The sequence below is a fragment of the Lutjanus erythropterus genome, chromosome 20, assembly GCF_056507025.1.
Source record: "Lutjanus erythropterus isolate fLutEry1 chromosome 20, fLutEry1.hap2, whole genome shotgun sequence".
Lineage (NCBI taxonomy): Eukaryota > Metazoa > Chordata > Actinopteri > Lutjaniformes > Lutjanidae > Lutjanus > Lutjanus erythropterus.
The window spans coordinates 9,697,327-9,710,968 of record NC_139336.1 but is presented as its reverse complement, the minus strand read 5'-3'; the positions used below and the strand labels follow the sequence as shown (position 1 = coordinate 9,710,968).

Below are 13,642 nucleotides of genomic sequence, written 5' to 3'. Positions count from 1 at the left end.
CAGGTGTCCTGCCTTGAGGTAAAAAGAGTCATTTATGCCTACCTGAACAAGGTCCAACAATGCTGACTACTTCAGCCCATTGCTGTGATATGTCATCACTGCCATATTGAATACAATGGGCAATGACTGGCCAGTGAACAAATAAATGTAACCAGGATAAAAAGCACTGTAATATTTGCATTTGCATAATTTTCTTACTCCATTTAGATCATGAACTCTTGAACATAGAAACTACTCATTGAAATGTGAATGTTATAGTGCTTTTTATCCATAGCGGTAAAAACGCTTTGTGCTGGCTGTCCCATTATTTTCCTATGGAGAGAGCGGTAGCGCCCGACCTAGTGGCACCGCTACCCTCGGCGTGGCGCACCGCTCAGATCTGCCGCTCACCGCTGCGCCCAAAGTTCAAATTATTTGAACTCTGACCTTGTTTGCCGCTGACCTTTCAAAGCGCAACCAATGAGATAACATCTGAATTTGACGTAGCCAGAAGCGACACATAAAAACAGAAGAGGGAGAGGAGATGGAAGAAAAACTCATTCTCTGTGTTTCCAAGTTCCCCGAACTGTATAACACCACAGTAAAATCATACCACGATCTCGGCAGGAAGAGTATTGCTTGGCGAAATGTCAGTAGTCAGATTGGGCTATCAGGCTTGTGATTAGGCACAGTTTTTACGAGCTACCGTTAAGCTAAATAACCTTTAGGAAACTGTTTACTGCAGTACTAAATCAGGTGAGAACTGGGGCATTTTTCTCATAAAAGTCTATTCAATCTGGCAGAGGCGCCCTCTAAAGGCCATTAGAAACAATGCAGGTTTAAAGTATTTCTGCACTGGCTTTACCTTTCAGATCAAGAAGTTCTGTTCACTGCTTTTACTGTCTGTGTTTTTATCCAGAAAAACAGCAGCTCCCCTGCTTACTTTTATTTGTTCACAGCCTGTCTTGTCCAATATGGCAGTGATATTAACTTACGATTCAAAGGCCAGTGCATCGTCTATATATATGTGTCTATGACTAAGGCAGCTTAGACCAGGGCAAGATCATCTTTGACTTGTTTGCAGAACTACAACCTTGTCCAGCATGCTGTGCACTGTGTACTCGCTGGGTATTGCCAGAAACTGCCTCTTCTTCTCCTGAGTGTCTCCTGAGGTCTAGAATTGGATGAAGGTATGCCATCATACTTCACGCTTGATGATCACTCAAATTAGCCTCCCTGACAGTGCTCTTTGGCACAACAGCTGAGATGTCCTGTGAAGAAAATGGATGGCTCTGGCCCCAAAGAAACTGTTTGAAAAGAAACAACTATTTGTTGGTGTGTCACCATGGTTTGAGAGTCTTTTAACTACTCAAAATATCTTTTTTTTTAAGAATGTTGTGCCTTCATTATTCTTAAAGCAAAACTTGAGGGAGTGCAATATAACATTTTATTCTATTTGGTTACTAATTGTTCTTTTGCATTCCCAAATGTCATCAAAATAATAACTAAGCAACAAAATGCAAGACAGCTGTTGAATTAATTTCTTTAATGATCATTTATTAAATCAAGTCAGTATTTACTTAGGGTTAATAAGTATACATAAGTATAGTATAGTGCATAAGTAAACAATTAGAGTTTCAGATTCATAATTGCTCCTATCTCAATGTTATGCAGATGCAGAGTACATCTGTAACACGTTAAAATACATATGCATCCTGCTGTAGGCGTAGATATACAGTACATGCATATGCAAATTTGTATGCATTAACACATGACATCAAATTGAAGAGTTATTCGACGTACACTCAAAACAAAAACCTGGCCTCAGTTTCAGGTACATCAGGATCACTGACTAAAACATGAAGCCACATGGCTGCCAGCACACTGCACGGAGCGTGTGCAAGAGATCCAGATGCTTATTATTTCATGAGACATTTCATTTCCATTTGTAGGTCTCATGCTATCTTAGGAAGCACCATAGACTGGTCTTGACCTCAGATGTTGACATTATAAAATATATCTGCCACATTATGGCCCCACATCTCAGACAAGATTCTACTCTTTGTTTATGTCATGTTCATTGCACATGGTAGTTTAGAAACACATGGTTAGACAACACTGTATTTTCAAGGTATCAAGGTTATTCATCATTACACAAGACTGTCATGTTATACACAAAGAACATATATGCAGATAATTAATTGCAGAATAGAATAGTATAAAACAGGAAATGAAACAATACATACAGTTATTTACATATACATATACACGTATATACCCAGGAAATAATTCTGCAGTGCATTTTTTCATTTGTGTCTGTGGCAATGTAAACAAGATGGTGATGATAATATGGTCACCGTCTTCACATAAAAATTTGACATGTGGGAACATTGCCTATCAAATGTGACAGCATTTCTGCACAAAGCTTTTCCTGGCCAGCTTTAAATTCAAGCTGTGTTAGCACAGGTCTTGTTTTCGCTCTTTCCAGTCTGCAGCAGTGTATCCAGCTGATCTGGCTAGGCGGGCAAGAGAAGCTGAATACACTGTTGATTATCTCAAGGTCCGCTGCTATTTAAAGATCTTGTAAACCAAAAATAAATGTGTGTACTGAGCTTGTCACACTGCAGGGGTATGTGTTATTAGCGACCCAGACAAATTTGAATGATTAAAAAAAATGCAGTGTTAAAGTATGTAAAATTAGGACACCAGTATGACCTGAAAAGGACCTGAAACATGAAAGCTCCATCTAGCAGCTCTATTGGACATATACAGATATGCTTGAGTCACTAGAGTCGGAGGGCACTGACAGGATGGTAGGGCTGATCTGGACCAAAAGCTATGTTTGTAACTGACTGTTAGGGAGGGGAAGGGGAGGAAGGTGTGTGTCATTTGTGTTTCGGTTAGTGGGGCTTAGGGGGACCGTGGCTCCGACGTATCACTGAGCAATGTTTCAGGTCTGCCCAAAAAATCCTGAACACAGAAATTCTGAACAATGGTTCAACAGTCTAACTCCGGAAACTCAGTGTTTTCACATATTTTTAGCAGCTATGTTCTAACATAATGTGACCAGAAGAAAAACTCTCTTTTTCTTTACACAGACTTCAATCTAACCCTGACAGTTCCATTCACCTATGAATTTATTACTGTTGAACATTTGCGTGTCAGGAGGCGAGCTCTGGCAATAAAATGACTACATCACTGCAAAAAAAAAAAAAAAAAGGTATTAGCTGCTAGCTAGTTTACGTTCATACCATTAGTGTCCCAGCCACCCTTATTTCCCAGGGGTTTTGAAAACGTAGATAAAGGACACCAATGGCAGGACATTATACCCGCATTATACATGTATATGTACATTTGATGAGTGAGATTACTAATCAGCAAAACAAAACAAAAACTTTAACACTGGGAAATAGGACAATGACATATGCTAAAAACGGTTTTTAGGCAGAAACCAAAGGTATTTTAATATGAGTTGTGTACTGCTGGTGTGTGCTACCCTTTAGAGGGAAATTTGTTCAAGAACTTAATCAATACAGAGTCTTAGTAACTATACATTTTTTTCATTCTACATTGTATCAGAGTTGCTCATGTATATAATTTAATCTCAAGTTATTTATTATGCTGTTGATCCCGCTCATTTTCATGCATAAAGAGCAGTGATTATGAGCTGGCCTGATTCATTGGTTTTCTCAAGGATGTTGGCAGAGTAAGGCATTTAAAGAAAGTGAAACGACTTCAACTTCAGTTGCCACAAATGACACACAATAAGGACATATTTAGCCTTCAAGTGTAGTTTTATCTCTTCATGGATCATGAGGAGGCCCAGACAGAAGGAGATGGCAGTTGATCTCGAACTTGTGCTGAAGTGGTGTCTAGCTGGGTTTTGTGTTAAACAGCTGTAATTATCTGAACACGATGAAGATGTGAATTGTTTGTTCTTGTGCAGGCCTTTTGGAAGGAGAACGGCTTCTCTGGGGAAATCGTGGCAGGAGCCTCCACTGACTGTCCATTCTGCATTACCTTTGATGCCACAAGCCCCAACGGTAACGCTGCTTTGGTGGGCTTCATCGCCGGCCAGCAGGCCTCTCTTTGGTGCTGCAAGGAGGTAATGGATTATCAGTATAGATACATAAACATATATTAGTAATTATCTATGTTTATTAGAGTGTTTTTGCTTGTAATTCAGCTATACCTTGTGCCATTAGATTGGATTTTTATTGATTCATTATGATCTCATCTAAATTCATAATGCATGAAAATTGTAAATGAGCAGAGTAATTGGTGCATATTTTTCCATCATCAGTTTGAGGTGTTGTAATTATATTTGAGCTGACAGTGGATGCAATCTCCGGTTTGCAAGATAGGCTCAAATTGTGGGTGGGCATGAAATATTATTTTATCAAAAGCTATTCCTGATGAGTCCCGATCTCACATGTTGCCTGGTGAGATGTAACAGTTTTCAGTTGCTTAACTCTGAAGTCTTGCAGTAATATTAGATCTGAAGTTGTATAATAAATTTATGTGTACAAATTGAAACTTCATCTTACCAACTGAGGCACACACAGACTCCAGAGGTATATTTTCTTCATATCTCCCAGGTGCTTTATTCTATTATTCCAATTTTTCATGACTTTGTCAATCATTTTTTTCTCACTGATTTTATATTATTGTTTTCTGTCTGTTTTCTATAGTGCTTCATAAAAATAACAATGTACAGCGGTCCCGGGTACAGAATGCCACCTGTGCAGTGTTAATAGATGGAACTATGTATTGATTGAGTTCCTTTTTGCCATGGGTTCTAGTTTAAAGTATCAAACACTATCAGGTGGGTAGGGGCGCTCTGTCAGTCATTTTAAAGGAGTAGCTACAGATTTCCTCATGAGCTCTGCTGATTTTCATTTTATACAATATATAAATGGCATGGTGGTGCAGTGGTTAGTACCACGAGAGAGTGGTTAGCAACTGGCGACTTGTCCAGGGTGTACCCCACCTCTCGCCCAATGTCACCTCAGATAGTCTCTGAGTCTACCTTCTAATTTAACAAAAACAACTTTACTTGCAAACTTATTGACATATCCAACTGGTCTCTGTTGGTCTCTGATGCTGTGTCCCAGTCTAATTGGACCGCTATCTGGGCTTACTAGCTAATGGCAGCTACGGCACTGTTAGCAGCAGTGCACTAGTGACTTCAGTGGCTGCTGTGTTGGATTATTTGTCCGCTCACCTGGCTTCAGTTCTTGTGCTCACTCTGGAAACACTCCTCACCAGCATTCCCTGATTGTCCCCCCAACCCCAGGCCTGCAAACCTCCTCCGCCAAAAGGTCTAAAGCTCTTGCGCTAGTGGCATAAACACCAATATTCCACATTTCCAGTTAAAGCTGTAATATGTAAAATTTCTGCATTAAAAAGTCTAAAAATGCTAGACATAGTTATATATTTTGTCGAGTCGTGTACTTACATTATCCCATATGTTTACAGCAATGTTCAAACACAGAGAAATACATAATTTATTCAAGGTAACCGTGTGTTTTCTGGTAACTGCTAGCTAGTTGCTATGACTTCTGGGAAAACACATTATACTTTGAATATGTTGCATATGTTGAATATGTCAGAGAGTGATGAAAGAACTTGGTGCACGTGACTAAACATAACCTGAATAAAACTTAAATGTTGCCTCTTCCATCAACATGATTTTCTGCCTGACTCATTTCAGATAGATTTTCATCTGCTATGATGGTTGTTTGAAAGTGAAGATAACAGCTCCCGTGATCCCATGCCATTTCATGACATCATCAAAGTACATCTTTTGTTATAGTCATAATATGAGACAGATTCCTAACGGCAGAATTTACATATTAAGTGCAAGTGCCCCATTTTGACAGTGATTTCAGTGTTACAACAGAAAAGGTCTGTTTTGCAACAGTCCCCTGACACTTTAATCCCTGTCCTAATGACAAGGCTCAGCTCCTTAATACATCCATGTGCAGCTCCCAAATGGAGTTTGAGGAGTTTGAGGACTAACTAATGAAAGCACTGGTTGACTAAGAGTATTAGGAGGCAGCCCTAATAATGTTTAGGAAAGAAATTTTACTATGATGGTTGTTTCATACAGTAGTAGGACAAAGGTTAAATAAATATGTACGTTCAGTTATGCCTCTGAAGACTGCATTAGTTGTAATGATGATATATGTGATGAAAAAAGCTGAATATACTACAGTTTTTAGCATCATATAGTGGTATATGAACTTCTCATGCATGTTTGGGATTAAGCCTGTTAAATATTTTGTGTGGAGAAAAACGCAGCACGTGCAATGTCAGAATATTTTCATTGTGTCAAAGCAAATGGTCGGGGGCATCATTATGGAAATTGCATGAGAGACTGTGCACCACCTGAGCTCTGAAACAGCACAGCATATAGACTGAGGAGAACAATGGGGTGGTCCTGTCAGCTTTAAATAACTTTTGGCTCGGTAAATATGAGGCGTAGTGGCACGAGACTTGATTTTTTTTCTGTACTATTCATGGCAGTCTCTGAGGTCCTTTTTGTTAATTTTTATTTCAATTATAGTCAATTATTTGCTTGAAAACAAAGTAAAGCTTTATAATTGTGCATTGTGAGAAGCATCATAAAACGGATAATTGTTTCATTGGAATGTGAGCTATTTAATTGCTAATCATTGTTGCAAGATGGAAAATACAACAATATTTAAATACAAGTTTTAAATTATCGAATTTTAGCAAAAAAAAAAAAAAAGTTATATATACTGAAACAACCTGGGAAGGAGCCTGGATTATAGATTGGATGACAAAACTATGCCATGTGCACCACATTAAACAGAGGCTTCATCATCTGAAAAATGCAGCTATCACTTTACAGTAAGACCACCCTTATATATTATTATGAGTGGCTTAGAATTAGGTTATAAACACTTTGTAAATGAGTAATAAGCATAATGAACAAGTTATAACAGTTTACATGCATCGATGTGGGCTCACAATTTGGCAAGATCCTGATTAGTGTAGCATTTATGATTGTCAAAACGAGCCTGATGTCAAAATGACTGATTTGATTTGCTTAATCAAACTTTCTGACTATTCACAAATGCTGACAGTAGTTAAATACATGTACTTTATTAACACATAGATGATGCAATGAGATGAGACTTTAGGCTTCATTCAGCATTCAGCCTCATTATGCCAGCAAACTATTTTTCAGTGTAAAGATGAAGTCGTGTAATGCATTCCTTGAGCTGACTGGATCAACACGGCCAATTCTGACAGTTTGAGCTGAGTGTCCATTGGAAATGATCGTGTCTAGAAGGGAACCCTAGATTTGTAAGACTGTCATGAGATTTGTACCCATTGTTTGGTCATTGTGCACACTGTGCCAACTGGTTATTATTTATAATGTGACAACACTGTTTTGTTTTTTTTTTTTAGCTCTGCATAGGTTTAGAGGCAAAAAAAGGTGAGGGAAAGATCATAGTGTGTGTTAAAATTATCACTGTTTCCAAGATCTTTCACTGGTCTGGGGTTCTTTTCTGGACAGACAAGCCAAAATGGCGGCTACCTGGTCACATTATTTTTTGTTTTACATCTAAACAGTCACTTCTGAAAACATTTAATGCATGAAATAGGCAATGTAGTAACGTAATACTGATCTTTATTTGATCAGCACCGCCTAGTTTTACACTTTGATTGGACTTTTGTGAGCCCTGTGCGTTCAAATGACAGTTTTTTCACCACAACTTTATTGATTAAACGAGGCATGCGTTTGTTTTGGTCAGAGATGCTGGTGCTCAACTGCAGCCTCTAGAGTAAATGTCGTGAACAGCGCGTTATAAATCAAAACATAAGCCCCACGTCTACATACTGCATCACTGCTTTACCAGCTGTTTGATCAGTGGTGACTAGTTGCTGTCGTAGGGTTATTGAAATAACAAAAATATCATTCTGCCTTTTTTCGAATTATTGATTATATATCATACAGTTGTTAAAATTATGTTTCAAATATGATCAATATTGTCCATCTGGCATCACTGTTGTTATGGTTAGCAATGGATTTAAAAATATTTGACTGAATTATTATGTAACACAATCCATGCAATATGAAATGTTGATGGGTTATTTCCTGCAACAGATTTGATATTGGATTCATTAAGGCCTATGTTGCTGATTTATAAGGTTACATAATTTCATATATTCTGCCAGTAACTGAATATTGATATTGACAGCTGCACTTCTCTTCCTCTCCCATACAAGCTCTCCACACACACACAGCCTACATCCTCTCCTCTTTCTTTTTCCCCGCTCTCCGTCTGTGTTGACATTTTCATTTAGACCCAGAATTTCCCTCTACCTGAAAAAAATAAATAATTCCAGCCCCGTCTCTAGTGTTGTTGTGACATTTCGGTCATTAGGCTGACTTTCTACAAAGCTTGCGACTGGCTTTCTCCCCGCTGTGCCATGCAGCACAGGGCGCTAAATAATTAACCCCCACTTGCTACCTCGCCGCTAAACAGAGGAAAATAGCGATGGTGTATGTGAAGAAAGTGGACACCAAGGTTACAATTACACACTGCTTGTGCTGTTTAAGTGGGATTCAGCTGTAAATATCCATTTCAGAATTTGGCTCTTATGCAGTGGTTGGATTCACTCTATTTGGATTTTTGGTTCATTAATTGTTTTAGTTTGCACACATGGAGTCAAACGTTAAAGGGCATTTTTTGCTATGTAATTTTATAGGATTTTCAGCTGACACTATTAGTGGTCCTGCAGAAAATTAATGGTAAGGATTTTTTTTCTTGTTGAAAGCAATTTGGCACCGTGTTTCAGTTCCCTCTTTGTTCTTCTGCAAGGAGTGTATTAACAGACTATGAGTTTCAGCTTCAAATGATCACACAAGGGTGCGCTGAGAGCAAAGGTGACATAAAGATGAGCAGCCTTAGACAATTTTGCAACATCTGTCAGCATGCTTTATGGTCCTCAGGCCTAAGCCGCTCTGTGCATAACTCACCGTGAGAACTAATACAACCAGGAGCATGTGCTGACCAGGCTTGAGTTATTCAAATTGACTCCTGCTTCCCCTGTCCAGCTTGGATTTGTTTCTAGAATATACATTCATATTTTAGCAGCCCACCGTAATAGTTCTGAGTGATGAGCAAGTGTAATGTAAGTACCGTGTTGGCACAGGCGTTTCCTTCTGTTTGCAGGCTGCGGAGAGAAGAAAAGCTGTGCTTTCCAGTCTGGTCAAATACCTGGGTCCTGAGGCCGCATCTTTCATCCACTATGAGGAGAAGGTAAGTAGCTCAGTGGCAGATGTCTGATGTAATAAAACAATAATGTTTTGGTTTTAGGCAGAATTTGCTTGTGCCAAAATTCATAATTACAATAACAATATTCAGCTCATATAACTGCAGTTTCCTGTCAGAAAAGTCTGTCTGAAAACAAGGTAAAGTGGTAAAAATATACTAAATATAGTGTACACTTAAATTTGTATTGTTTTTTTTTTGACATGGCTATAATATGTTTTGCTACTGAGCCTGTCAACAACAGTACCGTGCTTCGCTTTCATGCCAGTACTCCTCTTTGCATCTTAACATTTGGGCCATGGTGACCGCCGTCTACTCCGAGTTAAACACAGACTCTTGATAAGTACAGTACAGTAATACAAACACTAATAATCAGAATTTTATTACCTCTAACATTTTATTCAAGCAATGAAATTGTTAATCCACATCCATCAAATGTGCAAATGTGGTCCACAAATATTAATAATATAATCCATACACATAAATAGTGAAATGTTTTTATTCATGAAAATAAATAACAAACCACAGCAGGCCAACTAGTTTATGATCTCCTGTCCGGCTATTTTTTTGCAGTTGTTAAAGGAACATTTATAGACTAATTAAATCAGCGTTCTTTTAAAAATGAAATTTACGGTGCTGTTGGGTTGCTGCTAAATGGCCTCGTTAATACAGGTGGAAATGATTATGTCTCTTTTTTTAAATACATTTTGCCATTTGCATTCATATGTGTGGTATTTATTCAGTTTGTAAAATCCCACGATCTCTAGAAAGTATTACCATTAGCTCAGATTGGTTTCTGGCTCAACAGGGACTAGAAATTGCCTCTGTTGCTAGGTCGTTACTAAGGGTCGGCCTTCTTGCTCGAAGTTGACTAGGTTTCATTACAGAGTTTATTGGTTGTTTTCCAGGTATTAGTCAGAGCACATACGTTTCCAGGGATACAGAGATAACACTACCAAAAACTTTTTTATTATGAGAGCCCCACAATATGAATACATTTTGATTATATCTTTTGTTTTGTTGGTAACTGTTGTATAATTTTAATATTACACGTTATTAGCACAACAGTGATGCAGGACCAAAGCACACCCTCTTGTGTAATATTCCTTAATTTTACGATGTTAGGGGAGGCCATCCGTGCAGATGCAATGGAAAAAGGGGACTGCAGAAGTGGACCTAAATGGCTGCTAGTAGTAACTTTCCAAAAGTAGAGGCTCATTTCTGAGACTACTTTCATGTCAAAGCAGGCAAACAAATGGAATACAATATCATAAATCCCTGGAAGGCGTGCATGGAAAACCTGCTGAAGGGATGCGGGGCCAAGTGCTTCCAAAGGGAGCATAACTTCCCATTATAGACACACTTGAGCTTCTACTTCTACAGCAGATATCCTTCTTATCATGTGCCACACACTTACAGAATAGCTACTTAGCTACATTACTTGATGTACAGCAGACATTGGTAAACTGTGAAAGAGCACATTAGTCATGCAGATATATGATTTTAGTCCCTCGACTACCTTTCCCCCACTTTACTGTTAAACAGCATGATGGAAAGAGAAATTGCCCTGAGGAAACTGGAGGCAGAGACGCTAAGGGAGACATCACAATTGCACTTTGTGGAGACTCAAAGGGAACATGCAATTACAGAATACAACAACAACTCAGAAGTTAGTGAAGAGAAAAAAGCTAATAAATTGATGCCGAGAGACATATTTGGAATGATTTTACGTTAGCCCAGTGGATATCAGAGTTTCTTGGTATTTAATACAAATTGTTTTTGACTTGTTATTTATTTAAATAGGAAATATCCTGATGAGCCAACTCACTCAAGTTCCAAACAGAATTTTAATTTCTGTTGTCTGTATCATATTTCTTTCCACATGACAAGTTGAAGGGTTTAATTCCACTAATCTGCATCTCCGCTTCAGAGAGCTGTTGAGTGGGTGATGTTGGCAAGTGAACATTAACTTATTTGATATTTACTAAAACATTTTTAGAATCAAGTCATGTGACAGAAATTCTACAATGCCATCATGTTTCTATCTGATAATACAACCTGACTTTAATAACTGAAATATGTGCATAATCACATAGTCCTACAAGATGTCATGTTTACAGTGTTTACTTATAGAGTTTGGTCTATGGCATAGATTTTCAAACAGTGAACAATCAGAAACTGTCAGCAGCTTATTTAGTGCAATAGAAAGGGTTGTAAGGGGAGGGCAGGACTCACAGTCAGAGAAGTCATTTTCATGTATGAACTTGGGACACTGTCTTCAGAATCAGGATGAGACATTGACCAAATTTGTCCTTTCACATGTGTAGCATCAAACAGGAAACTGTTGGAAATGGTTTAGTTGAGGGGTGGCGCCTGTGTAGAGTGTAATAATGACTGTTTGTGCATTGAAATCAATACTACATTAGGGCTGCCCCCGAAAATTTCATGATTCGAGTCAGCAGTCGAGAGGACCCTGAGTGGATTGTATTTTGTTCGGTGAATCAGTACACATTTGTAATTTTTTAGCTGCATCAGTGTGTCATGTGTCATGGACACAGATCCATACAGGAGCAACAGCATGGCCGAATGTAAACTTTACAAACCAAGTCTCAGGCGCTCTGTGGTGGCCCGGGTTTTTATATTTTTACTATGAGCAGGACGCAAAACTTTGACTTTTCTGATTGTGTAGAAATCTACTCATTTCTCTGTGAATTCTCTGGACAATAACCTGCTCTCGTCACACATGGGCTCAGATAGACTCAGTACGAGGGAGCTGGCTGGGTTAAGGCCATTTAATGTGTGGTCCAACTAATTTGGACATTAACGTTCTCACATAAAGCTCCTCCATGCAATGTCAAGATAAGGTCAGGCTTTCAGTGCATGTGTGAATGGGGCCAAACTTTGAAAACCCCTGCTCCGCCACAGAAGGCCTATATGTTTTCATGAGCCCTGCTATAAAATAAAATTAGGCTAGATTAGATTTGGGGAGTGCCATCAAGTGCCACTTTCATGCAACAAAGTTTATCTTTGGTAGCCTGGCATCACCAGACAAACCCACTGTCTCTGCCGCAAATGAGTCAACAGAAATGCTTTAGTTTTTTTTATCAGTGTAGCACCATTTGTCTCACGTTCAAGCTCTGCCTGACAGGTGTAATCACAAGCTTATTTAGACTGCAACTATATTTTTTTGATGATACAGATGTACACGCGAGCCTGGTGCTCTGTAAAAAAGGTGCTGAAAACGTATTTTATCCACATTTTGTAACCCTAGGCAGAGCAGAGTGTGCTCCAGAGCCAGAGAGCTGCTCACTCTGCTCCAGGTTAATCCCACAGACAATTTACCCAGCAGCTGGACTTTTTCTGCAGTATTTTTTTTTGTGTGAACAAACTTTTCATTTACTGCCACGAGACAACTTCACTGCTAAACTTTAATCCCTCTCCTCTGATCGCCACCACCTGTCTGTCCTGAGTGCATCCACCAGCACTCTTTTCTTCCCTCTTCTCTTTTTCTCATCCACACTCACTGTGCGCACACACACTGACACACACTGTGGTGCCTATGCATCATGTTGATGGAAAATAGATCAGGAATATTCACACATATTGAATGAAAACTCCATATTGCACAGGAAGATTGGCTGCTCATTTGCTGGTGGATGCTTTGAAAAGCGTGTATAATGCAGAGAGTATATAGACAGATGCTTCAGTGTGGCGTGAACGCTGTTGTCACGAGAGCATGATGCTGACATGATATTTGTGGCCTAGACAAGGGGGAATTCACAAATGTGATTAGTCTGGAACCTTTCAGTTCATTTTCATTTCAAAGGAGCACAATTGGATAGACCCACAACCAATCAGAGCAAACACTGCTTGCTCCATTTCCAAGCACGGCATGTGATGGCAGCTGCCTAGTTGCAATCTTTCAGTAAAATATGCTTCTGATAACATTTTAGGCAAGAAATAGGCAACTTAATAACATAATCTTCTTATATCTGATCAGCACTGCCTAGTTTTACAGTTTAGCAAGAATTTTGTGAGCGTTTTTTAAAACCATGACATAAAATGGCATTGCGTGGTTGCAATCTTTGACGTATTACAGCTAAATGGTACACTAACATATGCTGATATGAGTCTTGGAAGCCTGGGGCATTGCACTGCATAGGCCTGCTGTACATAACTGGCTAGACCTAGAACACATAAAAGCAGTGAAACATGTGATATATGACTTTGTAAATCTGGACCTCCTCTGCCAATCATCGTAAAGAACACGCCTCATATACAGAATTCAGTCGGGAGCAGACATATTTGCCAGAGCAGAAAAAAACAGGTTCGTCAGTTCTCACATTAATGCT

The 13,642-nt window shown here is 39.0% G+C and overlaps 1 protein-coding gene across 2 annotated transcripts in view; it reads left to right on the top strand.

Moving 5' to 3' along the window:
* Nucleotides 1-13,642, top strand: part of LOC146308179 (putative flavin-containing monoamine oxidase A) — a 64,188-nt gene that overhangs the window by 40,203 nt on the left and 10,343 nt on the right. For both annotated transcript variants that reach the window (XM_084746502.1, XM_084746503.1), the window contains 2 exons: nucleotides 3,926-4,084; nucleotides 9,192-9,278. In XM_084746502.1, coding sequence (XP_084602628.1) covers nucleotides 3,926-4,084; nucleotides 9,192-9,278 — 246 coding nt within the window. The remainder of the gene's footprint in view (nucleotides 1-3,925; nucleotides 4,085-9,191; nucleotides 9,279-13,642) is intronic.